Genomic DNA, 26,158 nt, shown 5'->3' with positions numbered 1-26,158 from the left:
GAATAGACAGTTTTACAGAAAGAATCAGGAGTCCAGACTTTTGGACAAAATTTCAAGCAAACTGCCAGCAAATTTGAATAGATTTTAAAATACAGGTTGTCAGTAGAGTAGAAGAAACGTCAGCAGTTGGTGTGTCTGTTTCTAATAGTTCTAGGAGTGCCTAGAAGTTCAGCCAGCTTAGATTTGTTTGTGCAACTTAAGGAATCTTAAAAAGAATTTAAAAAACCCAGAAGTTTGAATTGGCCAGTAATATGTTATTGATAATAATATTGGCAATATTTGATTCTTACTACCAGGAAGAATATTGGGTTTAGGAATCCTGGTTGAAGTGTGGGCCACACATTTAGAGAGCACTCTGCTCTCTCCCTTCCCTTTGCTATTGCAGGGTGCTCTGGTCTCTGCAGCTCATTCCTGGTGGCAGCAAGAGACCAACTATGTGCTTTATAGATGAAGTGCAGAGAGAGACCTGAGAAATTGTAACTGTGAGTTACAATGTAGCATAATGTAGTCTCATGAGTATGTGATATTCTGCTCCTACTTGATGTTTAAATAATTTCTTAAGCATTCATGTTGTTAAGATACTCTCTATATTCTTCTGGGGGAGGCCCTATTAGTAATATGTTGATAATACACATCTGCAAAGAACTAGAATTAATTTCATTTGTATCTGTGTCCTTCCAATTCTCATTTCCTGAGGAGATTGCATTTCTCCCCAGAACATTAGGGCCAGGTAACGGATTGTGGACGTCATCTCTGGCAGCAGTAGCCAGAGTCCTCTCCTCAAGCACAGATTTTATTTATTTTTTTTATTTTTATTTTTTATTTTTTTAAATGTATTTTATTGATTTTTTACAGAGAGGAAGGGAGAAGGATAGGCAGTTAGAAACATCGATGAGAGAGAACCATCGATCAGCTGCTTCCTGCACACCCTCTAACTGGGGATGTGCCCGCAACCAAGGTACATGCCCCTGATCGGAATCGAACCCGGGACCCTTCAGTCCACAGGCCGACGCTCTATCCACTGAGACAAAGCGGTTAGGGCACAGATTTTATTTTTTGTCCCCTTTATTGTTTATAGTTGTAACTCTTTTGTAAGATGGCATGATATAAATATGAAAAACTTTTTATTGATCATATTTGAGACTTGAATTCACTAGATAACAAGTATTATATTTTCTAATCTAATCTTAGGTATTTTTTATGAAGTGCCCCATTGCTTTCTGTAAGAACATTACAAAGCTTTATTTTTCCTTCACAAACCATTAAGTGGGAATTGCTTTTCATTAATTGGGTTTATAATATTGCAACTTAAATTCACAGAGTGGGACTGAATTATTTTGTTTTTCTAAACATGTAGTACCTTATTTTTAATTTTGTAGTTTGTGATCTAGTCCATCTATTGATAAGATTTAAAAAGGTATTCCCACCACTGGTATGAAAGGAAGCAAAATGTAAGATATATTTAAGAAATTGAGTAGCAGATATCTATCCTGTTTGACCAGCCCCTAGAAGAAGTAGTATAAGAACTCATGTCTCTATTTCTATTTTTAGTATTATTGATTCTCAAAAATACTAGCTAGAGAAGAAACCCCTAGTGAATATGGTTTTAAATGTTAAAGAACTACATCATGCTACATCTTTTTCAGTTGCCTAAAAATATGTTCAGAAGTTACATTAATATAATTAGGATTGAATTTATGGTTTATAGACCATTTTTATAAAATTATATATCATGTTTTCTCCCATTTGAATCTACACTTGATATTGTGTGAGACGAGCCAACGCTGTATGGTTTGTTACATCATACTGGATCAAATACCAGCTTTAACACCAATCATTGATGTAGCCACAGCGTGATTTTATATTTCGCCTTTTCTGTTTTAAAGTACAATTCCGAGTGCTAGACATTCAACTTTCCAATAAAAAAGGTGCTTTTTGCCCAGTTTAACACTTGGCTGCAGTATTACTTTAAGAATACAATTTTAATATTTGAATTTGTACTTAGATTACTTAACATTTGACATAGTTATCTGGAAAAGTCAAGAAATGTTGCCTTCTGGCTGACTGGAAGTTGTGTGACATTTGGGGGCCTCTTTTTCCTCCTATTCAGTGTGCTGTAGACAGTTTCAGTAATATGTGGTATAATTGTAGTAAGTTTACTATTAGGTTTTTGATTGTTGCACATCCTTTGAAGCAAAGGTTTTGTGTGGCCAACATTGAAGTGGCACAAAAATGATTTCTGGTGACCTTTTGTGTATCTGGTGGCCATAGGCAAAAACAAATACACGCTTTTCATAAACTTGGCTTCCATAAGTTACTTGTCAAGTAAATGTCTTTAATTTATAAATTAAAAGCAGAGTTTCACTGTCTTTTAAAGTTAATTATATTATCTCCAGTTAAAATATTCTGACTTCCAAAATTGAGATTTAGTGGTATGCATTGGAGAAAACTGGAATTCCCAAATTATTTCATCATTTGTAGAATGGGGCTGTAATATTAGCTAAGTTCATATATCAGAGGAAGACATTTTTTACAGAATAAATGTATGTGTGTAGTGCTTTAAGGGTATCTTTAGGAGTAATATCTAAAACTAATTATGTAACTAACTTTCAAATTCTGATTCATTCCTTTCAGTCATTATTAAGGCTGTTTGTATTTTTGACAGGTAAACTTTTGTGAATACTTCCTATATATTGAAAAGTATAGGGGATTTCACAACTGCTAAAATTTTGTGAAGTTAATTAGGGTGAAAGTCAACATTTTTTCTAATAAGCAATTTCTGTACAATTTTTCTCAAGGTTTGTTGGCATCCAAAGCTGTTGGGGTGGATGGTGCTGAAAAAAAGGAAGACTACAGTGAAACGGCTCCAATGCTGGAGCAGGTATGAAATGGTAGCATTTGATTTTTTTCAAGGTTCCCAACTGGAATGATCACGGAGCTATAATATCCACGTAATTGAAATTGCCCTTTTGGTCAGATATGGGAATAGGAAGCTAATTAATTGCTATATTTTTAACTCTGCCTTCTCTGAGGCGTACAAACTACAGACTTCACGTTTATTTTCTATAGACTGACATTAAAGCCTTTGTCTCCAACATTTGAAGGCCTGGAGACAGGCCTCCCAGGGTATAAGCTTCCAGCTGGATCCCTTTGACCAGCTTACAAAAAGACCCTTACACAAATACTTTCCATTTGTGAGTTAAAACAGGGTTTCGGACATCTAATAAAGCTTCTTTTGTAAGAAGTTTCTTTTATATTGTAACGATTGGTGTTGTTAGACTGACTGTGTGTTTTACAAATTGATCAATGAGCCATACATTTTTTGCTAGGATGTATATTTTAATAATTACAAAAAAAAGAATTTTAAAAAACTATTATGGGTCTGTCTTTAAACCACCTAATAGAGGAATTTAAAAGTGAAGGTTGCGGTTGCTAGATTTTTGCCTTGGCTGCCTTCAGATTCCCACAATCCCTGTACATAATGAACTGTGCATGCTTTTACATCCTCCAAGGGCTTAACTTCTTGGGCACTGTCAAACTATCAGAACACAGTAATAGCCATAACTGGATCTCCTTGGTTCTCCTGGTTTAATATCTGAGCCTTAATGTAGTTTTAATATATCCTTTTTGTATTACTTTAATTTTCTTTATTAGTAGCCTAATAAAGAAGACTTTAAAATGAGTATCTTTTGCTCTTATCGTTCAGAAAAAGAATCCAAATTTAATTGATATTGTATTGAGTTTTTCAGGGTTATTTTAGGCCTGATTTGATAACAATGCATTGTTTTGGTGCCTCCATTAATGTTGTATTAAATGAACAGTTTTTTAAATTAATTGATATGTCAGCAAATTACACCTTCTGATTTTCTGTGATCATCAAACGGTTAAGTCTTTGCCGTTATTGTCAGTATATCAACTAAATTTTAAGTGACTTTTTTTTTTACTGTGTATTACTATATTCAACATCCCAAATATAACATTATTTTGTATTTTCACCACTGTTTATAGTATTCTCAGAATGCAATAAATCAGGGACTTGGGTAATAAAATGTTTCTGGAAAATTCATTACAATGTCAATCTTTCATTATGCACAGTCCTGCTGAAGTGAATGTGAAAATCACTTTACGTGGAGGTTAGTGTAGAGGGCAGCGCCCATTTCAAAGGGAAGAACAGAAACCAACATTTTGAAATTGAGTAAAAAGAGAAAGAAAAATGGAGTGACTCGGCTGTTTCTGGTTGCATAACTTAAAAAATTTCGAGAGTCCTTGCCAGTTTTGTAACAAAGAGACCAATAATCATTAATGAGAACATTGTACATTGTTTAAGGTTTTTAAGGAACGTAATACTATTCCCTCATTTTTTATTTGTCATTTAGGTTGATTTCAATGTGAAAATGTTTGGAACCAAATTCTTTTTATGCTGTTTGCCCTGCTTCAAAGTAAAAAAGCCGAGTTATAAAATTCTCAATTACGTCTTAATTGGTATCAACAGCAGGCTAAAGGAGAGGCGTTGATTGTCGCTAACCTCTGTTTTTCTAATGAGTAAAATAGTATCACAATGACATAAACTTATAACAGGCCTACAGCCAAAATTTATGCTAATAATGGGTTTATTTTATTTACATTGAAAACATTTCAAACTCTGTGATCTTGAACCCCAATTCTCAGATTATTAATTATAGATTATTTAATTGTATTAGGGAATTGTTATGTTATATTTACTTTTGGATAAAACCTGCATTAGATGCATAATTAAGTAAGTTTTTAAAATGTTAATTTGTCCTTGTTTAGAAGTTAAGCACCTTATCAAGATACTAATTTAAGTTTTAAAATCTTGTTTTATAACTTTGTAACTCGAGAGTAATGGATGCTGTAGTGATGTCTCTCACATATGTGAAGATGAACAATAAAATTGTTTATTTACAAGTAATGGCTCTAATTACTTTTCTGGCAACACCTTTTGTGATAAACTTAGGAACCCTTTCCATTTATGGAGCACCTTTGCAAATGATTCATGTGCACTTACACACATGTGTAACGAGTAAATTCAAGAGTAGAAATGATGACAAGTAAATGGGACACTTGACACCAGCTCTTTTATGTGGTTTGTCCACCATGCCATCTAGAGCATTCAAAGCTGCCCTACTTAATGCCAAATAGACACTTTTTCCACCAAAATGTGAGTGCCTTGTATTTTAATGGGAACAGAACGCTGTTTGGTTCCCAGAAATGATCTTTCATATTCTGGAAAACTGCAGACACAGGTCCGATGGTCATCCCTCACAAAAGACATGGAAGTTGAAAGTTTCTGAGGGACAAGTATTTTGTTCAGAGTGCTAGCAACTTGATTTTTTATAGAGGCCTATCTGAGTGTAGATATTTAAAAAGTGTATCTTACATTCTCAGAAGAATATCAAAATGAAATACAGTACAGCATTCTAACACCATAGATTACAAATCCATCCAATGTGGCTATTTTCTGTTATCAATGGACACATTCACATACATTTTTACACAGGTAGGACATTGTATTGCCAAATAAAGAACTGACAAAGTTCCAATTCTTTTTTAAAAGTATCAGTTGGCAGGAAGAAGGTAAAAACTCTCATCTAAGAATGCGACGTATTTTGTTTTTAAATCCAATGTTTTTAACTTACACTTGGTTTTACTCCTTGGTTTTTTTTGTTGTTGTTGGCTTGTTTTGTATTGTTTTTAGTCTTTTAACTCTGTACTGCTGGTGGCTTTGATTTCATGATGCATTATGCTTATGAAACTCTAGCTTTCAGCACTAAAATGAGTTAAAGATAATGTTTCGTTAATTTGATCATTGTTTTCCTGTTGAGATCTTTCTTTAAAGGGAAACTGTCCACTTAGACTTCTACATTCAACTTAATAAAGGAAATTATAAGAAAACACCTGAAAGTCAAAGGTTTAAATGAATTTCTTTAATGCTCTAAGACATGAAAATGCTGTTTATTTACTTAATTATTATTAATGTCATTGGGAATTATGGCTTCAAAAGATGTATATTTCAGTTTAATACTGAAAATATTTGTCCAGTAAGATCACATTTTTATATTCTGAGATTACGAATAATACATTTTTTAAAGCCAAATTTAGACAAAGTTGACAGCATCCCTTTAAAGACAACCTATTCAACTTTTAGTTAATAATTTGTGGGGTTCTTTTTGGTTTTTCATTTGTAATAGAAATGTTATATGTTGCTTAACAATGTTTTTGGATACTAAAGTTGCTTAACAGTCAAAATAGAGTGCAAGAACAAAAATGAAGAAACCAAAATAAAAATATCAATTTTTTATTATTTATTCAGGCGATTTCACCTAAACCTCAAAGTCAGAAAAAAAATGAAGCTGACATTATCAGTTCTGCCAACACTCAGAAACCTGCACTGTTATCCTCAACCTTGTCTTCAGGGAAGGCTCGCAGCAAGAAATGCAAACATGAATCTGGAGATCCTTCTGGGTGTCTAAAGCCCCCTAAATCACCACTTCCCCCAGAGTTAACACAAGTCGAGGATCTGACGCTTGTATCTCAGCTCTCTTCTTCAGTGATAAATAAAACTAGTGAGCACAGATTTTTAAGAAATAGTTCCTTATCCTATAAGATACCTGGAAAACAGTTTAATTGTAGATATATTGTATTTCTATGAGGTTGCTTTTTAAACATTCAGACTTAAGTGGCTATGATAGGGAAGCTTGCAACTATTTCAGGGGCACAAACTGTAGACCTTTCTGACAGATGTATTGTTCAGAGACTACTGCTGGATGAGAAACCTTACCCTGTAATACCGCAAATTCCACTCTAGCTTGATCCTCTTCAACTAATCCAAGCACAGCGAGAGGCCTGATTCATTACAAAAAACAAAACATAGAAGACCTGTGGCCAGTCTTTTTCCTGAAGTCCTAAGACTGTTCTTATGGATAGATGTAGTTGTCCCCACTTTCAGGGTCCCCGTATGCAGTTCATTTTGTTCATTCTTATTCTAGTAGTTAGAGTGCAAATTTCAGTTATTACTAATGAAAGAAGAATAGTTTTTGATCTTATTTTTAAAGGTTTTACTGTTCTAATACCACTAATCGTTCAAGAGTTAATTTAGCCTTTTTAAAAATAGCCTTTCAACATGGGTTTGGCTGTATATAAGACATTTTTGCTGACTCTTGCTCATATGAGTTTGGTATTATAAGTTAGAAAAATATGAAAACCAGTTAACCTGGGAAGTCACTTGGTAAAAGACTATTTCCAATGAATTAGTTCCCTGATTAGTAAATGAGCATTACATGCTTCCTTTTGGATTCTTCTGCATCGTATCTTCTGCAATAATTGAAAATGTTGGCATTGAGAAGGCTTTTTTTAATCAAATACATTAATCGCCTCTTCCATTCAGTTGCCATATTTTCTACTAAGCCACATTTATCCATTTTTTACACTTTTTTGTTTTGATTTTGTTCTTTTTAATAAATGGGTAGAAAGGATGGGAACAGAAAAACTCAAATGTTTCCTCATTATGGCATTTAGCATGAAATAATGTTAGTAGTTGCAACAATGTCACATGACATTAAGTATTTTATTTTGAAATTGTTTTGTATTTTGGTATTATAACCACAATGTGGCAGCAATTGAATTTTATTATTACTTTTTTATTTCAATTTTTGTAAAATTATTTTAAATACCCAAAGCATCAACCTCTTTAGACCACTTCTTTCCTCAAAAATTAATGTGACTGTACTGGCCTTATGTCATCCTGCCTGTTGGAAATAACCAAGCGTTTACATGCCATATCAAAGGAAGAAAACTAACGGTTACAAAAAGGAAGTTTCAAACTTGTGTTACATAGCTAGAAGATGCTTGCTCATATGACTCACCAAGTTATTAAAAACAAAACACAGGAGGGCAAGAGTAGGGTCATTTTCTTTTAAAATCTTGATTATTTGCCCATAGGTATTAAAGCTCTGTTCAATTTTTTTTTAATGAATCAGGCCCAAATATATGCTTATAAAAATCCATTTAGGGGAATGAGGGTGGGATGAAATTATTTACATTTTTTTTTTTTTACTTTGGCAAGTAAAGTAAAGCACTAACTACGATGCATGTCAGATATTTGTCACCCGTGCCCCCGCCTCTTGTCCCCCATGGAGTTTCTAGATTTGTAATGTAGCAGAAGGGATATATATTTTTTAATCTTTGGCTGTACAGAGAAGATTTTCCCAAAGGAAAAATGGCAACTAATACGACAATCTACAATTAGAGAATTAACTGTAGTCTGTCCTGTGGGGACGCTACCTGAAATTTATGTTCCCTGTTCCCTTCTTTTGATGCTAGTAGGCTTTGCTTTTAGAAGTTGTGATGAACTCTTTGTGAGGGCACACTTTTTGCCTTTGATTACCTTCGGAACATGCCGTTCCTTGTGGATACCTTACAACATCAGAGGGCAGTATATAATGCCTTTTCCCACTTATCTCAAATATTATAAGATGAACCCGGCATGTGTCTGCTTCGTGAACATTGAAGATTTTTTTCTAGGTTCTCCACAGTCTGTGAGCCCCCCTAGACCTTCCAAGCATAGCGAGCGGAGGAGAAGATCGCAGCGCTTGGCCACCTTGCCCGTGCCTGATGATTTGGTAGAAAAGGTGTCTCCTCCCTCTCCAGCCACTGATGGCAAAGTCTTCTCCATCAGTGCTCAGAGTCAGCAGGCGACCTCAGTACCAGAGGGTAATGTATATTGATTTCCTACAGAGCCACACGTAAAGGAGGATAAAGTACTAAGAGACAAAGACTTAAAATATGAAGAAGTTTCTGCTTCTTCCTTCTTACATCTTTTGGACTTTTAAGAACTTCGTGTATTCTACAAATAGTTACCGAGTGCTTCTTTGTGCCAGGCACTGTTTAGCTCACGTAACATTTAAATCCACGTGGATGTGAACTGAGCCAGTTTATCGGTGTTAATATTCTATCACATTCTGTATTTTGTGTAGTGCCTGATGTTGCACATTTATCACTTGAGAAGCTGGGACCCTGTCTCCCTCTTGACTTAAGTCGTGGTTTGGAAGTCACAGCACCGCTAGCTCCAGATCCCTCTTACCATAATGAGTGTGCCAGGGCAGACAAGGAAGATACGCAGATGCTCGCAAATCCTTCTTCCAAAGCAGTACCTGATGGAAGAGGAGCCCCGACAGCCTCAGGTAACAATTCATTTTATGAGCAGCTAGGCTTGCATTTATAGGCTGTAAACATGGCATATGTAAGTCTGTTAAAAAACACTTCTATGTAATGTCTGTGGGAGATAGGGTCTCTCTCTCTGTTTAAAGTTCTTTTGTGCCATCATATGCTATCATATGCCCTGGACATATTTCTTACTTTGTCACTTTAATCTACTTCTCCCTGTCTCTCTCGCTTTCTTTTTCTTTCTAATTTTAATTTTCTTAAAATTTTTCAATTACAGTTGACATTCAATTTTATATTAGTTTCAGGTGTACAGAATAGTGATTAGACATTTATATAACTTATGAAGCGATACCCACTGTAAGTCTAGTACTTACCTGGCACCATGCATAGATATTACAATATCATTGACTATATACCCCCTATGTTGTACTTCACATTCCCATGACTGTTTTGTAATTGCCAATTGGAACTTCTAATCCCTTCACCTTTTTAACCCCCTCCTAACCCCCGTCCACTGGCAATCATCAGTTCTCTATATCTATGAGTGTGTTTCTGTTTTATTTATTCATTTATTTTGTTTTTTAGATTTCCAGTATTACTAAAATCATATGGTATTTGTCTTTCTCTGACTGATTTATTTCAATTAACATAATACCCTCCAGGTCTGTTCATGTAGTGCAGATGGTAAGATTTTATTTTTTATGGCTGAGTATATTTCATTGTATGTACGTACCACATCTTTATACAGTCGTCTATACAGTGGGCACTTGGGTCTTGTTTTCTCATCCATTCAGCCACCCAGTGTCTTTTGATTGGATCATTTAATCCATTTACATTTAAAGTAATTATTGATAGGAATGTAGTTATTTCCATTTTATTATTCATATTTTTAATTTTTATTTTTCTTCTTAAATAAGTACCTTTAAAATTTCCTATAATACTGGTTTGATGGTGATGGACTCCATCTGCTTTTTCTTATTTGGGAAGCTCTTTATCTTTCCTTCCATTCTAAAACATAGCTTTGCTGAGTAGAGTAATCTTGGTGGCAGGTCCTTGCTTTTCATCACTTGGAATATTCCTTGCCAGTCCCTCTGGCTACAAAGTTTCTGTTGGCCAATCAGTTGAAAGTCTTAGGAATTTGTTTCTGTACATAACCAACTGCTTTTTTCCTGCTGCTTGGTCTTTAACTTTTGGCATTTTAACTATGATGTGTCTTGGTGTGGGCCTCATTGTGTTCAGTGGTGCAGACTCCCTAGTCTCCTAAGTTGGTGCTCCAGGGTGTTCCTTGTGTGGGTTGTGTGCCCTAGTTGAGCCTTGATTGCTGTTGGCACATCGTGGGTGACATTGACCCTCAGGCTGACTGGCGTGAGGACTGGCTGTGACTCTAGCTAGTGTGCAGGGGCTGGCCCCATGGAGTGGATTTACTTTAGCAGGACTCTGGTGCCTGAGGAGTCTACTCTTTGGGCGTGTCCTTTGTGGAGCTAAATGGGGGGTGATCTAAAGCAGGCCACTGGGTGTGTTGCTTCTGGGGCCTGGTTGCCCCCAATTGCCCTCCCCTGCCGGCTGGGTCACCCCCAACTGCCCTCCCCTGCCGGCCTGGTCACCCCTAACTGCCCTCCTCTGCCGGCCTGGTCACCCCTAACTGCCCTCCCCTGCCGGCCATCTTGTGGCTGTAGGCGCCGCCATCTTTGAGGGTGTGGCAGTCTATTAGTATATTCCCTCCTTATCAGCTGTGGGCGCTGCCATCTTTGATGGAAGGACAGTCAATTAGCATATCCCCTCCTTATTGGCTGTGGGCGCCGCCATCTTTGATGGAAGGACAGTCAATTAGCATATTCCCTCATTCACTGTGGGCGCCGCCATCTTTGCGACAGCGTGAGGGTCAATTAAGCATATTCCCTCTTTATTAGATAGGGTAATAAAAGGGTAATATGCAAATAGGCCAAACGACAGAACAACCGAACAACCAATCAAAGCATAATATGCTAATGATATGCTAAGGCTGCTCAACTGCTTGCTATGATGTGCACTGACCACCAAGGGGCAGAAGGTCAATCTGATCGACCAGTTGCTATGATGTTCACTGACCACCAGGGGGCAGATGCTCCAACTGGTAGGTTAGCTTGCTGCTGGGATCTGGCTGATTGGGACTGAGTGAGATGGGCCGGACACGCCCTAGAGCCCTCCCACGGTCCCTCCCTGGCCCAATCATGCACTGGTGGGGTCTCAAAGCCTGGCCTGCGCCCTCTCACAATCCGGGACCCTCGGGGGATGTTGGAGAGCCAGTTTCAGCCTGATCCCATAGGCCACTCCCCTTGGGAGGGCACCCGATGCAGGGCTCATGGCTGGCAAGCGCTGCTGAGGCAGCACGAGCCTCTCCCGGGGACTGATTGGGTGCGAGCCTGCAGCAGGCACATGCTGGCAGCGTTGGACTGCGTGTTTCGGCCCGATCCCTGCAGGCCACCTAGAGGGACCCCACCCATGCATGAATTTGTGCACCGAGCCTCTAGTATCTATATAAATATAGTAATAAGACAGAAAGATAGACCAGTATACATAGCTCTGTAATAACTAAGAGGTGTGTTAGCCAGTTTAAATGTCCTGAAATGTCGAAGTAGTGATTGTGCATGCACATCCTTGATTCAGGTGCTTTAGCTTCTAATTGGAGTATTGACCTTATTTTTTTTTTTTTTCAGAATGTCTTACATATTTGTGGAAATATGCCTAATTACCATTGGAGTGTGGTTTTTGTTTCTCTGATGGTTAAAATGTACTGGGATGGAGGAAAGGCATAGTAACTCTTCTACTTTTTAAGTATTATAAGTAACTGAGAAAGTCAGAGTAGTAGGACAGTTTTCTAGAAAAGTGAAAGGGAGAGAGGAGTGTAGGTTTGTAATACAATGAATTTATAAATTTGTTGAAAAGTGAGGGTCTTTTGCGTATGGGTGATGGCTGGTGATTTAGTTGTTTAAATCAAGGCTATGCATTGTTTTAAATGCTAATGACTGAAAGTCCATTTATTAGAGGTTTGAACACAGTGTTTGAATGCAGGGTAGGAGGAATTCTAATTTATTTCTATTACCCCTTTCATTTTTTATTTTTTGATGGAAGTAATGGAATTCAGGTCACATTCTAATTGGACACCTTTTGATTAAAAACCCTGTGAGCCGTGTGACTTGCATGAAAACCTTAATGATTTGCATGCTGTCCTGACCTGTGTTCTGAGCAGCGGTTTATAACCGTTTTGTTTTCCAAGTACCTGAGGGATCCCGTACATTGCAGCCCATAAAGGCAGCCCTCTCAGTAGTGCCTTCTCTTTGAACCAGCCCAGGGGATGCCATCCCTGTTCCACCTTTCACCCCAGAGGCGATGCTTCAGAGAACCAGGGGCTGCAGGCACTGGCGTGATCCAGGGCTGCTTCTGCAGGTGTCTGTGACCAGGGGGCTTAGAAAGCACAGCTCTTGTGGTTTGCACTGCGCATGCCTCGTCAACTTTAAGAAGACTGCATCAAAGTTGTAGAATTTTCATGGTGTTGTTATTATTAGTCAGTGAACAGTAATTAGTGAAAGGAAGTGATGCATTTGTTCAACAGTCTTGGTAATAAGGAAATTTAATTGTATTTCTCTTAGCTCTAATGACCGTTTTATTTTTTGTCATGGAGATCGTCAATATTCTTACTTAATATGAAACTTAACTTATTAGAGCTTTATTAACTTAATTCAAGTTGAGTGGTATTTTTATCTTTTTATTGTGTTAAATTAAATTATATAAAATTAGAGGCCCACCGATGCATGAAATTCATGCAAGAGTAGGCCTTCCTTCCCCTGGCTGCCGGCCCTGGCTTCCCTCTGGCACCTGGGACCCAGGCTTTCCTCTGGCCACTGGCAGGCATCCAGGACCCGGGCTTCCCTCATAGCCCTGACTTCGTCTGGAAGGTTGTCTGGAAGGACATCTGGTCTAATTAGCATATTATGCTTTTATTATTATAGATAGTTGAAGATGATTAAATGCTAGCTTTTTTGATACTGTATTAAAATTATTCAAAAATAGAAGAACTTGTAAGTAATGATGTTAAAGCATGATTTACTGAACTGAAATTGTATTTTAAATGTACTGTTGTACTTTTCTTAGATTAATCCAGCCACATGTAAGCACTGGGAATGGTTGACTGTGAGTTAGAAGCTTGAGTAAATGTGTCTGTGTCTGCTACAATTACTGGGGTGCACTGTTGGTTTAAATGTATTTTGAACAATTAGGTAGTAAAACTGAAATGTCATTAAGGTTGAATATTTTTATGTGTCAGTAAGCCTTTGTATTTACATTTAGATGAAGACCAAAAACAATTTGTAAAATAATTTCACTTTGGCTTTTATCATTATGTAACACCACATTTATGATGGCATTCAAAGACAGGTTTGTAGGCAACGGAGTTTAAATATTAGTTGAAAATTTTATACAGTTTGTTGAAAACCAGTATGCTTTAATAAAAGTTTACTGTTTCCCTGGATGAGCTGACTAGTACTTACGTCAGAACTGCCACGGAAGCAGAGATGCCACATGGACCTGCCACAGGCGCATTTCAGCATCTTAATTGCCCAAGGCTGGGCCGCAGTGGATCTCGTGCAGTTAGCTTATCATATTTCTTCATATTTAGACCCATAGTTATTCTAGAAATGATGTAGGCTCCAATGATTACCCCACCACAGAGGAGGGGGTGGTCTAAGCATATTACTCACTTGACACATAGTCCTGGCAACAACACAGAGTAGGTACTCTGGTTCCTGTTAGGCAGGTAAGGAGCTGAAGTGCAGAGACTGGATGAATTGCTCCAGGCCAGAAGCTAACAGTGGAACCAGGAGTTTAGTCTGGTAGTCTGAGGAGCAAAAATCACCCTTAACTTACCAGTTCTTCAAAGTAGGAAGTCCTGTGTTTTTGTTACTAGTTCAGGCACTAAAATCATGGAGACCTTCAGGGGAAAGGAGTCTTATGTAGAGTTCTTGGTGATCAGTTGTAATTTAAAACACTGTTGTATACTTTTAACCCTCTCTGACTAAACCTACGTATTTTCCCCCTAAACCTGCAGGAATATCGAAAACAGAAAAAAAAGTGAAATTGGAAGAAAAAAGCTCCACAGCATTTGGTATGAACAGAAAGTAAAATCTTTACGCAAAAGACTAAATGGCTTGGCAGTGGGAGGACTTGGTCTGTCCCTGGCTCTTTACCTGGTAGTGCTCCTTAAGGCGTGAGCCATGTCTGAGCCTTTACTGGTGTTGTTCATCTCCAGGTGCAGGATTTCTTTCATGCATATCTTACAGTATTGTGTGTATTTTTGTCAATGGACTTTAAGGCTTTCTCAGAACTGTGTATTTAAACATCTTTAAAGCTGTGGCTATTTAAAAATAAGCTGCCATTGAATATTGTTGATATTTTGAAATGAAATAGTCATTTTTCCCAGGCTATCTTCTTTAAACTACCGTATAAAAAAGTTACTAAGTTTTGTGCTGTCTTTTCTAGCAGCTGTGCTATAATGACTAAAAGTTTTGGAATAATGATGACAATCTTAAATACTCTACAGTTTAGCTACTGGGTTGTGGTCACTGAGAGTTGATTAAACCTGGGTGATAAATCGCAGACTAACCCTTTCTGAGTTGGAACAATAGTTGAATATCTGTGATGGATTAATTTTATATAAAATATTCTAGGATACTGCTTTAACTTCCATTTATTTTCTTTAAAGTACACGATTGGGTAAAAGGAAATTTTAGGAAAAGTAAGTTTAATGAAATACATTTTTTTGTGTGTTTAGTTTTCATTCTTGTACACACGGGGGAAGTATTGAAGACTGAAGGAATTATTTATGGGTTGGTTTAATCTCTCTTATTTTTCCAAAGTAAAGAGATCATCAAGTTTTCTTTAATCTTCTAATATATTCTTATTAAATCATCCATGGAGATGCTGAGTCTCCTCAGACGGTCTGAAATTGCGGAGCTTATTTCTTGCCACATCAGGAAGCTGAGTTATATTCCTCGTTTAAAGATGTTAACTACTGTCTGTGTTAACTTCAAGGTGTCAGGAGTTGGGATTCTCAGCACTGCTAATGAAGACCCCCTCTTATAGTCCAATAAGCTCATCAGGAGCTCCAGACTCAGGACAGGAACAGTTTAATTGAACCCATCACTCTGGGCAGGTGACTGGAATAGCTGATTCAAACGTAAATGCTGCTTTTAGGTTAACCACAAAGGAACCACTCAGGACCAGGCTGATTCCTGACTCACTCTCTCTTGTCATTTAGGTAAGAGAAAAGAAAAGGATAAAGAAAGGAGAGAGAAGAGAGACAAAGATCACTACAAGCCAAAACAGAAGAAGAAGAAGAAAAAGAAAAAGAAATCTAAGCAGCATGGTAAGTATATTAAAATGGCGATTGCCTTTTTTTTTTTTTCAACTTTTCTCTCTTCTTTTACCAAAATGGAGGTAGGACAAGATCCCTATGTGGATGAGAACTGAGAAGTTCCTATAGCTTTCCTTTGTCTTGATAATTTTGAAAATAGGAGCTAGGTTTATAAATTAAGCGGTTTGTAAATTAATCTTTGCAACAGTTGGAGACTTCCATTCCCACCTTATGGCGGACTAGGTAACCTGACAGGCACCCTTGAGCGGACTGAAGGAGTTATTCTCAATCTAGAACAGTGATGGCGAGCCTATGACACGCGTGTCAGAGGTGACACGCGAACTCATTCTTTTGGTTGATTTTTCTTTGTTAAATGGCATTTAAATATATAAAATAAATATCAAAAATATAAATCTTTGTTTTACTATGGTTGCAAATATCAAAAAATTTCTATATGTGACACGGCACCAGAGTTAAGTTAGCGTTTTTCAAAATGCTGATACGCCGAGCTCAAAAGGTTCGCCATCACTGATCTAGAATCTCATAGTGCCTTGATTCAGCTTTCAGAAAACAGTGAGAAAACCAGTGATAGTCTATTGGGTAGCCTGCCAAACCCAGGTGATGAGATGCAGAATCATCTATCGAGGCGTGGGTGGGAAGAGGAAGTGGTGGTGTGATCATTATGTGTCTGAAACCTGACCTCATTACCTTTATAGCACCTCTTCTTGATTACCGGGCACTGTACTGTTCCTTTGTGTGTCTTGTATTGCAGACTATTCAGACTATGAAGACAGCTCCCTAGAGTTTCTGGAAAGGTGCTGCTCCCCGCTGACTCGGTCTTCGGGGCCCTCCCTGGCTCTGCGCAGCATGTTTACGGAGAAGAACACCACGTATCAGTACCCCAGGGCGATTCTGTCAGTGGATCTCAGCGGTGAAAGTATGTGAACTAATGCTTAAACAAGTCTCAGGTTCTTAAATGTAGATCTGAGGGTAGAACATGCTTTATTGAGGGCCTGTCTGAGCACAGTTTGAAAAGTTATTCTATAAACTAAATGGAAATGTCAACATTGGAAGTTCGTGCTACTTTTTATTGCTTATAAAGTAAAATTGACTTTATACTTAGTAGTAGGTCGGATGGTAGGAAGAAACTATTAGTTTCTATCATATTCTGCTTTTCTGCAGGTGTTTTTACATCTATTTTCATATTCTTCACTACCAGCTTATAAAGTAGCTATTCTGATCCACGTTGCATAGGTAGACAGGCAGAGGCTTATGAATCAAGCAGCTTTATGGGTTAGTTGGTGTTAGAATTAAAACTCCAACCAAGGTTGATCTTAACTCCAAAGATCATGCTTTTTCTCCAAATGTTTATCTTAGTCTTAAAAATGGACTTTGAATTCTTTTGTAAAAGAATTTTAGAGAGAGGAAGGAAAAGAGAGAGAAACACATCAGTGTACGAGAAAAAGCATCTGTTTGCCCTCGCTCGCTCAGTATGTAGGAGCGTGATCCCGTCCCACGGAAATGGCCTGTGCTGAGATCCCTTTCTGTGTGTCTAGACTTGACCGACGTGGAGTTCCTAGATGACTCTTCCACAGAGAGCTTGCTTCTGAGTGGGGATGAGTACAATCAGGACTTCGACTCCACCAACTTTGAGGAATCTCAGGATGAAGACGATGCTCTTAATGAAATTGTGCGATGCATTTGTGAAATGGACGAGGAGAACGGCTTCATGATCCAGGTGCGCTGCCTTCCCCGCGGGAAGAGTGAGTGATTTCAGGGCTCCGCAGTGCACCGCACTTCTGCGTTCTCTCTCCTCGCTGTGCTGCGGGAGGCAGAGGTGTCTAACGCAGCGTGATGTGCACGTGCAGCAGTAGTGACTGGGACGTCTCTTCACCAGAGAAGAGACTTTCTTAGACAGACTCTCCCCCTTTGCCAGGGTGTTTAGTGCGCGGCCCTCAAGCTGCAGTTCATTTCAGGAGCCATTCAGATGGGTGAGCATCCACACTGATGGCGGACCTAGCCCTTCTCTTGCTGGTCTGCATCCCTGTTGTGATTTACACTGTGTGTCTCCCTCCACCTGGCAGCCGTGGGAACAAAATCCCACTGGCCCTCAAGATGAGAGGACAGACGGCCTCTCCCTGCGGGCAGAGCATCTTTCAGAGAAAAGGGAGGCATCGCACATGTTTTGTGATGACACGGGAGATTTGGAGATGTTAATTCAGGAATAAAAATAGTAATCTCCTTTTTTCTCCCCCTTTTCAGTAGTTTTCTCACATAAGAAAACTACAGATTTATAGTTGGTACTTTAAGAGATTATTGTTACAGGCATTGCTATAAACTTGCCTTTAAAAATTTTTTTCTGCACTTTAATAAGCTATTTTTAAGAGTTTAAAACATGTAATTACCTAAAAATCAGTGGAAAATAGATGAGAGAAATAGGTTTATGACTTTTTAATGAATCAAGTAATTTATCAGAGCACATTTTAATGGGTGCAACCAGAGGAAGTTCCCGAAATAGTTGACTGTTTCCAAAATGAGATTCGTCTTCAGCGCTCACTGGCTTTGCTGTGTGGAGGAGGGCTGCGGGAGGGCCCCGTGGGTGGCGGGCCCGCATGATGGCTCCTCTGTCCTGCAGTGCGACGAGTGTCTGTGCTGGCAGCACAGCGTGTGCCTGGGGCTGCTGGAGGAGAGCGTCCCGGAGCAGTACACCTGCTACGTCTGCCGCGACCCTCCCGGTAAGACACCCACCCACGACGCCCCACTCTCCCCACATCCACAGGTTTTGTGATGAATCCACAGGGAAACAGCTTAGCTGCACAGGATGCCGCTCCTTCCTTGCCGCTCAGACTCTGCTTCCATATAAGATTTCCAAGTAGTTTTTATATGAATGACTGAGGCAAAGACATTTCCATAAGTTCATCCACATGGTACTGCCTTGCTGGAAGGGCGGTTCAGCTTTTTCCTGGAGCAGAACATGCCCCTTCCTGTGCTCCTGGGCACTGCTTCTGAGCAGGCTACGCCTGGCTCTCGAATGGAGGCTGTCCTGAACTTACCCTTCTGCCCTGATTTTGTCACGTTCCTCGTAGAGCTGTACACCCAACCACTTTCAGAGCAGGTGGGATCTCAGATGATCACACGTGGTCCCTTTATTTCATGATGAGGCAGCTTGGGCACAGAAGGTGGAATCCTTGGGCACAAGGACAGACTAGATGTGGCAGGACAGATGCAGACCTGCTCCCCCGGAGCCGCTCGGTGCTGCCCACAGAGGCTTCCTCCCTCGGCTCTCAGAGGGGCACTTCTGCTCTGTCTGTGCTCTCCGTTTCCGAGGCAGAAGCGCACTACATGCTTCGAATAGGAGGCCAATGAATTGCTTTTATGTCTATTTAAAAAATGCAGTAAGTGAAGAAGCAGGCGGACATGAATGCAGACATTTGTCCATTCATTCAGCAGCATTTACACATGCCTTCTGTCTGTGAGGCACCGGGGAGAGGTCAGCTGACTGATTCTAATGACACCTCCTCTTCCTTATAGTGCAGTGGGGACACAGACACACAGCTAATAGTGGGGTATAGTTCCTGTGGACATCTAGAGTACAGGATTACGTAGGGTTCTGCAGGTCTCAGCCATGGGAAGGGGTCCCTAGTCCTTGTCTAGGACTCTCTCTCCCATCCAGGTCACAACAGGTGAGTGAGCAGCAGGTGTCCCTGTCTCATTTCTGTCCGGCCCTCAGCCTTTTCAGAGGGCAGATGGCAGATGATGCAAAGTGGGAAGCAGTGCACACCAGGGTCCCTCCGCTGGGCCCTCTGCAGCCACCACTCCTAATGGAGCCTGTCCTCGGGGGGGCAGGGAGTCCTCCTGGGCCCGCCCTCAGAGCCCCGTGCCCTTTGCAGTGTGTCTTCCCTCTGGAGCTCGCCCTGCTCACTGAGGATGTTAGGGTGGCAGCTGAACAGACACCTGAGGCGTGGGACCCTTGGTGACGAATGCCCGCTCCCTCTACAGGGCAGAGGTGGAGCGCCAAGTACCGCCACGACAAGGACTGGCTGAACAATGGGAGGATGTGCGGGCTGTCGTTCGTGAAGGAGAATTATTCTCACCTTAATGCCAAAAAGATCGTGTCCACACACCACCTGCTTGCTGACGTCTACGGCGTCACGGAGGTCCTGCACGGCCTGCAGCTGAAGATCGGCATCCTCAAGTGAGTCGCTGACCGGGCTGGTCCCGTTTAGTGGAAAGCCTAATGCAGACCACACCGCGTGGCCTTTTGAAGGTTCAGACCAGCAGAAGGCAGAATCGTTACTGAATAAATTGTAACTTAAAAAGAGGAGAGATTAATAACGTCTTGGATGTGGTTACGTGGACAGTACCTATCAAAGTAAAGATGTGCATATTGTACCCAGCAGGTCCATAGCTAGAACGTTATCTGTCTGACACATTCCCACCCCTGTGTAAAGATAAACACGCCTGTCGGTGGGAAGTTGGCTGGGTGATTAGACCATGTACAGTGGTACTGCTTAGCCGCTAGGCTGAAAATAAGGAAACCTGTAGGTACTGACATGCAGGATGGCCAGGCATGTGACATCCGAGGAAGGCAGATGGTGAGAGCTCTGCATGTGTAAGAAGAGAAGGTGCACGCTGGGCTGTTTTGAAAGAATTCTGTGTGTGCAGGAAAAGCCTGGGGACCGCACCTTGGGTACATGGGGGTGTGTGGCAGGGGTTTCACTCTGTCCACAGTCGTAGTCAGAGATTTCATCCTGGGCAAGTATCACTTTTTGATGGAATAAAGATTTTAAAATATGCTCACATAAAAGTTTTTCATATCATACAATGCAAAGATAATATAGTGAAAATCCAGTAGAAAAAGAAGTCCATATATCAACAGAATTAAATTCATTGTTGCTTTTCCCCCTGAGTACTATTTCTATCAAATTGTGAGAATTCAAATTTTGGGTGAAATACTGGGCAGATCAACCTACAGAATATTGTTGCTTTTGTCTTGAGTCCCGACCTCCTCCTAACCCGGTTCCCTAATTGGTGAGTCGGGAGTCAGGCGGCCTGAGGCAGGCACTCCGCACACAGAAGGCAGCATCACCAGGCTAGCTGTGTCATTCTGATGGTGAAACTTATGCATTGTGCTTGTTGCTAGATTTTATTTTTAATTGCTGTTTCTCCACTTTGTTTTAAGGAATAAACACCATCCTGACCTTCATCTCTGGGCCTGTTCTGGGAAGCGGAAAGACCAAGATCAAGTCGTTGCAGGGGCAGAGAAAAAAGTAATAGTGCAAGACACAGTTACTCCTGAAGAAAAGAAACACCACGTGCAGAACCACAAGGAGCTACCCCGGGCGCCCCCGAAAGTGGAAGGAACCTACATAACCAGCGAGCACAGCTACCAGAAGCCGCCGAGCTCCGGCCCGGACTGCAGAGCTCTCGCGGACCCCGGGAGCTCCGAGGAGGATGACGTCAGCAGTTGTGAGGAAGAACAGGAACTGTACCTGAGGGAGAGACGCCGTGCGCAGTGCCCGGGGAGAGAAGATGGGGCGCCTGCACAGGTAGGGCTAGTCCCCGTGTCTGTGATGGAGCATGTGCTAGGTCACAAAGGGAAAGAAAATGCCACCTGAGTCCCAGAGCTCGCTTACAGTTCCGAGGTCGCAGTGCCTCCGGAGGGGAAAGACAAGTTTTGCTTTCTCTACAAGAAAACACGTGCCCTTTGGACACTTAATTATCCCCGAATTCAGAATTGTACTATTTCAGTAAACTTTTGCCCTAACAAAAGTTTCAGTTTTATAAGCACACCTAGATACCCACAAAAACATGAACCACATTTTATTCCAAATGGAAATGTCTGTGTGAGAACATGAACGTGCACATGGGTGTGTATATATTTTAATAGAATTTGTCTTTTTTATGTGTAAGATAAAAGGTGGCACTTTAATCCTCTTTTTAAAAATGTTAGCATATTTGTATAGACATATCAGCTCCAATATGCGGTAAGTTGAATTCCTAGAGCTCTGTGTCCAGTGAACATCTATAAACCTGTTCACGGGGATTGTCAGGGATGTGCCTTCATCTTTACAAAATTGAGTTTCAATTCGCAGTGCCACTTTCAAGTTAGTGCTTCATTGTCTGGCTCCCTTTATCAAGTAATCACCATAAATACATATTTGACTGAATTTGGGAAGCTTGCATTTCATAAAACTTGTGCTAAATTATGTTGTCAAATTAATATCCCATTTGTGAAATGGGTTATTTCTGAGTTCAGATTTGGTGTGTGTGCACCAAGCAGTTTGCACTTAAGTTTTTAAGAGTTTTCTCTTTCCCTTGCCTTATTGATTTCACTGCATCAGTCCAGTCCCGCCTGCAGTTAATTAGACTTTATACTGGTCTTTGCCAACTTTCTTGATTTTTCCATCATTGCTTTTTGCCTGCCATCTGTGTGTGTCATCAGTTAAGATGAATTGAGGGAGGGGTCAGTCTGAATTAGCTGGACATTCTAATTATAGACTGTCATTAGTGAGTTCATTTGTTTATCCAGTTTTAGTCAGTACCTTTGATCCTGTGTAGCACTGTGCTGCTAGGCATTGTGGGGAGATGGAGCAGAAATGTCTGCTCTTATGGACTATCAGCTGTCATTTGATTATGGGCTAGAATTCCTTAAGAATAGTCTAGGAGTTTGATTGGATTTCTCTGATCTTTGTGGGTGATGAGGTTTTTAATGTATCTTTTTCTTTATGATGGTACATTACATCCAACTCTTTGTTTTTTTCAATGGTGTTTTGGTGAAGAATCCAGCTGAAAAGAATATGGTATTTGTTTATAATGATAAAAAGGGCTCTGAAGACCCAGGAGACGCACATCTGCAGTGGCAGCTCAACCTCCTTACACACATCGAGAACGTGCAGAATGAAGTCACCAGCAGGATGGATCTCATAGAAAAAGAAGTTGATGGTAATTTAAGGAAGAACTAAAATGCAGTTACTACAGTGTGTAATTATGAAGACGTTGTTTTAGGCTTTTTTGTTGTTGTTAATCCTCATTTGAGAATATTCTTCTATTGATTTTTTTAGAGAGAGTAGAAGGGAGAGGGAGAGACAGAGAGAGAGAGAGAGAGAGAGAGAGAGAGAGAGAGAGAGAGAGAGAGAAACATTGATGTGAGAGAGAGAGCCCGCCACTGAGGTACATGCCCTTTGACCGGAATCGAACCCAGGACCCTTCAGCCCTTGGGCTGATGCTCTAATCACTGAGAGCTAGAGCTGTTTTAAAGCTTTTTAAATTGTGGGGTGGAGACTACAGGTGCTGGCCATGCCGAGGGGGCTCCCTCGCTCCCTCTACATGTGCTTACACAGCTGGCGTGGGCAGTCTCCAATCTTGGGACAATGTGTCTGCATAATCTTAGGGTTTGTGTTCTGTTTTTTTCAGGTGGATATTTATGAAATATTGCCCTGTGCCTGCTCACAGTAACTATTCATTTAGGCTTAAACTGTCTCTACTTCATTTTAAGGGAAACTCAGCTACTCTAATCAGAAGTTCATTTTTAACAAAGGAAAGAAGGTGGCAATTTCTGTGTCCTTTTCAATTCTATGTTGTCATTACTTTTTAAAAACACATAAACATACTAAGCGTCTAGGCAGAATGCAATGAATTTGCATTCTACAATTTTTATTAATAATAATAAGGGATAGTGTCACATTTTCTTTTTTCTCTCTATTCCATAAGAGAGTAAAAAGAGACATTCAAAATGGAGGTAATTTGCCCTAGTCGGTTTTGCTCAGTGGATAGAGCATCTGCCTGGGGACTGAAGGGTCCCGGGTTCGATTCTGGTCAAGGGCACATGCTTGAGTTGCAGGCTCCTCCCCAGATGGGGATGTGCAGGAAGCAGCCAATCAGTGATTCTCTCCCATCATTGATGTTTCTACCTCTCTCTCCCTCTCCCTCTCCCTTTCTTTCTGAAATCAAAAATATATTTTTATAAAAAAATAGTTAATTTAAACATATATAAAGAGAAAAATTACCTAAAATTGCAGTAGTTTAAGCTTACCAAGAGAGACTTGAACCCTAGTGGGATAAGATATAAAGGCTGCTAAGTGGCTGTGCATATTGGCCTTCCTCAAAAAGGGAAGTGAACTGTCTCCATCACGTTTGCAGCCTTCTCTTTACACCAGTTTTGGTTGTTCTTCTAGTTGCATTCACATGTGTTGGTTCTCTTTCAGTTCTGGAGAGCTGGCTGGATTTCACAGGGGAGCTGGAGCCGCCCGACCCTCTCACAAGATTGCCCCAACTTAAGCGCCACCTCAAGCAGCTGCTGATGGACATGGGCAAGGTGCAGCAGATAGCCACGCTGTGCTCCGTATGACGCTGTGCTCGTATGACGCTGCGCTCCCCGTGACCGCCAAGCCTGGGGGAGAGGGCGGGGCGCTCTCCAGTGGGGTGGTGTTCACTGCCCGTGTGGCTGCTGGGTGGATAGTAACAGTGCAGGGCTGTTTGGTCACTTCCTGATTTGTGACATCATAGCCTGGCACCTTGAAAAGGGAAATGGAGAACAACTTTATCAAGGATGCTAATGTGAAAATCAATTTATGAGCAAGCTACAATGATATTGCCAAGATCAGTGGAAGTGGAATGGACTCTACTAAGGGAATTGAATGGGCAGGGTTTTTGAGTAGTTGATTACATAAAACTCAAGACACCGTAGAAAGAGATATGGTGTATCTATATAGTTTGTAGTAGGAAGATCCTTGTTTATAAACCAGCATTTGGCCAAAAAAAAAAAAAAAATGTAGAGGAAACCCAAGTTCTGTAAGTTGCCATGAGAGCTGTCTTCTCTGCAGTTGACCAGCTGCCTGGAAACAGAGTGTTTCTACTTTTAAGGATCATGAGCTGTTTCTTAGGTGAGGAATGTCCTTGATCGGAAAACTGATGGGAGAACAGGTGTGGAATTCGCACCTCACTCCAATGGACTTCTAAAAGCAAACACCAGGGAACTGGAGTTTATTGCGGGCACTAAGCTCATTGAAAACAAAATGGGTTGCAGAAGGGTCAGTGTGCCAAATGCGGATGATGTGGCTGCAAGGAGGATTTTAGGTGTCATGGGGGTTGTCCCCCAAGTCTTACAGGTGCCATCAGGCCTTCGGAAGCGTGCATGCCACTGCCCTGTCTGTGACACATACAGGCGATTGCAGTGTGCAGGCTTCGCACGGACTCATCCCGACTGCCCAGTGTTTCCTTCAGAAAAGCAACGGGAATACCCTCAGCGGGATGAGGCAGGGAGCGACCGGACGGCCTGGCAGGGGCTCCCGACTGCTGGTAGTGGAATACTGGAAAAGCTGCGTTTCTGAAGATGAATTTTATTTTTAAAAAATACATGCGCACTCAGAACTTTTCACTTTCATCACAGATGGACCCGTTTTGGAAACCAAAGGCAACTAAGTTGCTGTGTCAGCTCTTGCTGGGCTCCGAGCCCGGTCCCGCCCGCAGTGCTCTGTGCGCCTGCACTTGCTCGCGCAGGGATGCGGCCGCGTGGACGCTTGTTTGAAGCAAACCCTCGGCGTACATATGTACATAGCCCACACATATTTATATCTACACATATCTAGTTTTATTACCATAGACTATAAGAATTGGTGGTTAACATGAAATGTTACCTTTTAACAGACTGTTTTTAAAATTTAAAAATGTATGTACAGGTTTTGAAACTCTTTTAAAAAGGGGGGGAAAGGCTGTTCAGAGGAGGCTGTTTGATGACATGACACTTGAATATTTTATGCCTCGTTCTGTGGATCAGTTCTCGCGGTCTGTATACGTGCATTCAGAACTGAGAGACAGGAAACTTGAATTTATCTTTGATAAGAATTCATGCCACTGTACATTCAGATGTTATTTAAATTTGCAAACACACTGTTCTATATGTAAGGTACTGTATGTAAAACACTTTATTAAAACGATTCCACATACCTGGCGGCTCCCGCGCGCCTCTTTACGGCCTTGTATTTTGATGTGAAGACGATGAGAAGAATGTGCGGCACAGTCGTTAGCACTGTCTTGCCCTTGAGGTTCTGAGCCTGACACAGGCGCCAAGTCCAGCAGACAACACAGTCCTGGGTGTCCCTGCGACAGTAGCTTCATCAGACCCACTGAGGTGGCAGCTTCCGTAGAGGTGACACTGTGGAGAGTTGCTTAAACTTGCATATTAAAGTAAAAATAATGTGCCTGTATTCCATGTGTGGAGTAAATTTGTGAATGTATTTCAAGATTGATACTGTACCTTTCATTTGTGCTTAAAAACAATAGCTCTTATCTTTTCCCTTTTATGGGTACATCCTGGACACTGAATTTATATCTCCTTTTTCTCAGCATTAGCGCAAAGCCTCCTTAGCCTATGAGTGCCTGGGGTGGCGCCTGGATTCTTGTCCCACCCAGAGAAACCCTTGTGTGCCTAACACACCCTCTCAGTGCCTGGCTGTGTTAATGCGTCTTGTTCTTATGGTGTCTTCAAATGAGACCACTTGGTTTGTCAGCAGCCAGCAAACTGGAAGTTCCATTGATAGGTAATTAGGTGGCTGAAATTTCGCTCTGCTTCTGTGTAAGTGAATT

The 26,158-nt window shown here is 40.7% G+C and overlaps 1 protein-coding gene across 2 annotated transcripts in view; it reads left to right on the top strand.

The window, feature by feature from the left end:
• PHF20L1 (PHD finger protein 20 like 1) overlaps positions 1-25,821 on the top strand; it is a 54,689-nt gene extending 28,868 nt beyond the window's left edge. For both annotated transcript variants that reach the window (XM_023757756.1, XM_006093286.3), the window contains 13 exons: positions 2,799-2,881; positions 6,332-6,584; positions 8,542-8,730; positions 8,994-9,200; positions 14,267-14,323; positions 15,476-15,583; positions 16,344-16,508; positions 17,128-17,309; positions 18,207-18,306; positions 19,571-19,766; positions 20,754-21,120; positions 22,354-22,516; positions 23,779-25,821. In XM_023757756.1, the coding sequence (XP_023613524.1) occupies positions 2,799-2,881; positions 6,332-6,584; positions 8,542-8,730; positions 8,994-9,200; positions 14,267-14,323; positions 15,476-15,583; positions 16,344-16,508; positions 17,128-17,309; positions 18,207-18,306; positions 19,571-19,766; positions 20,754-21,120; positions 22,354-22,516; positions 23,779-23,921 (2,213 nt within the window). In that variant the 3' untranslated portion in view covers positions 23,922-25,821. The remainder of the gene's footprint in view (positions 1-2,798; positions 2,882-6,331; positions 6,585-8,541; positions 8,731-8,993; positions 9,201-14,266; positions 14,324-15,475; positions 15,584-16,343; positions 16,509-17,127; positions 17,310-18,206; positions 18,307-19,570; positions 19,767-20,753; positions 21,121-22,353; positions 22,517-23,778) is intronic.
• Positions 25,822-26,158: the final 337 nt, after the last annotated feature.

The sequence above is a fragment of the Myotis lucifugus genome, unplaced genomic scaffold (genome assembly GCF_000147115.1).
Source record: "Myotis lucifugus unplaced genomic scaffold, Myoluc2.0 scaffold_113, whole genome shotgun sequence".
NCBI lineage: Eukaryota > Metazoa > Chordata > Mammalia > Chiroptera > Vespertilionidae > Myotis > Myotis lucifugus.
Note: the sequence above shows the minus strand (reverse complement) of the source record. Positions and strands in the feature narration are given on the sequence as shown.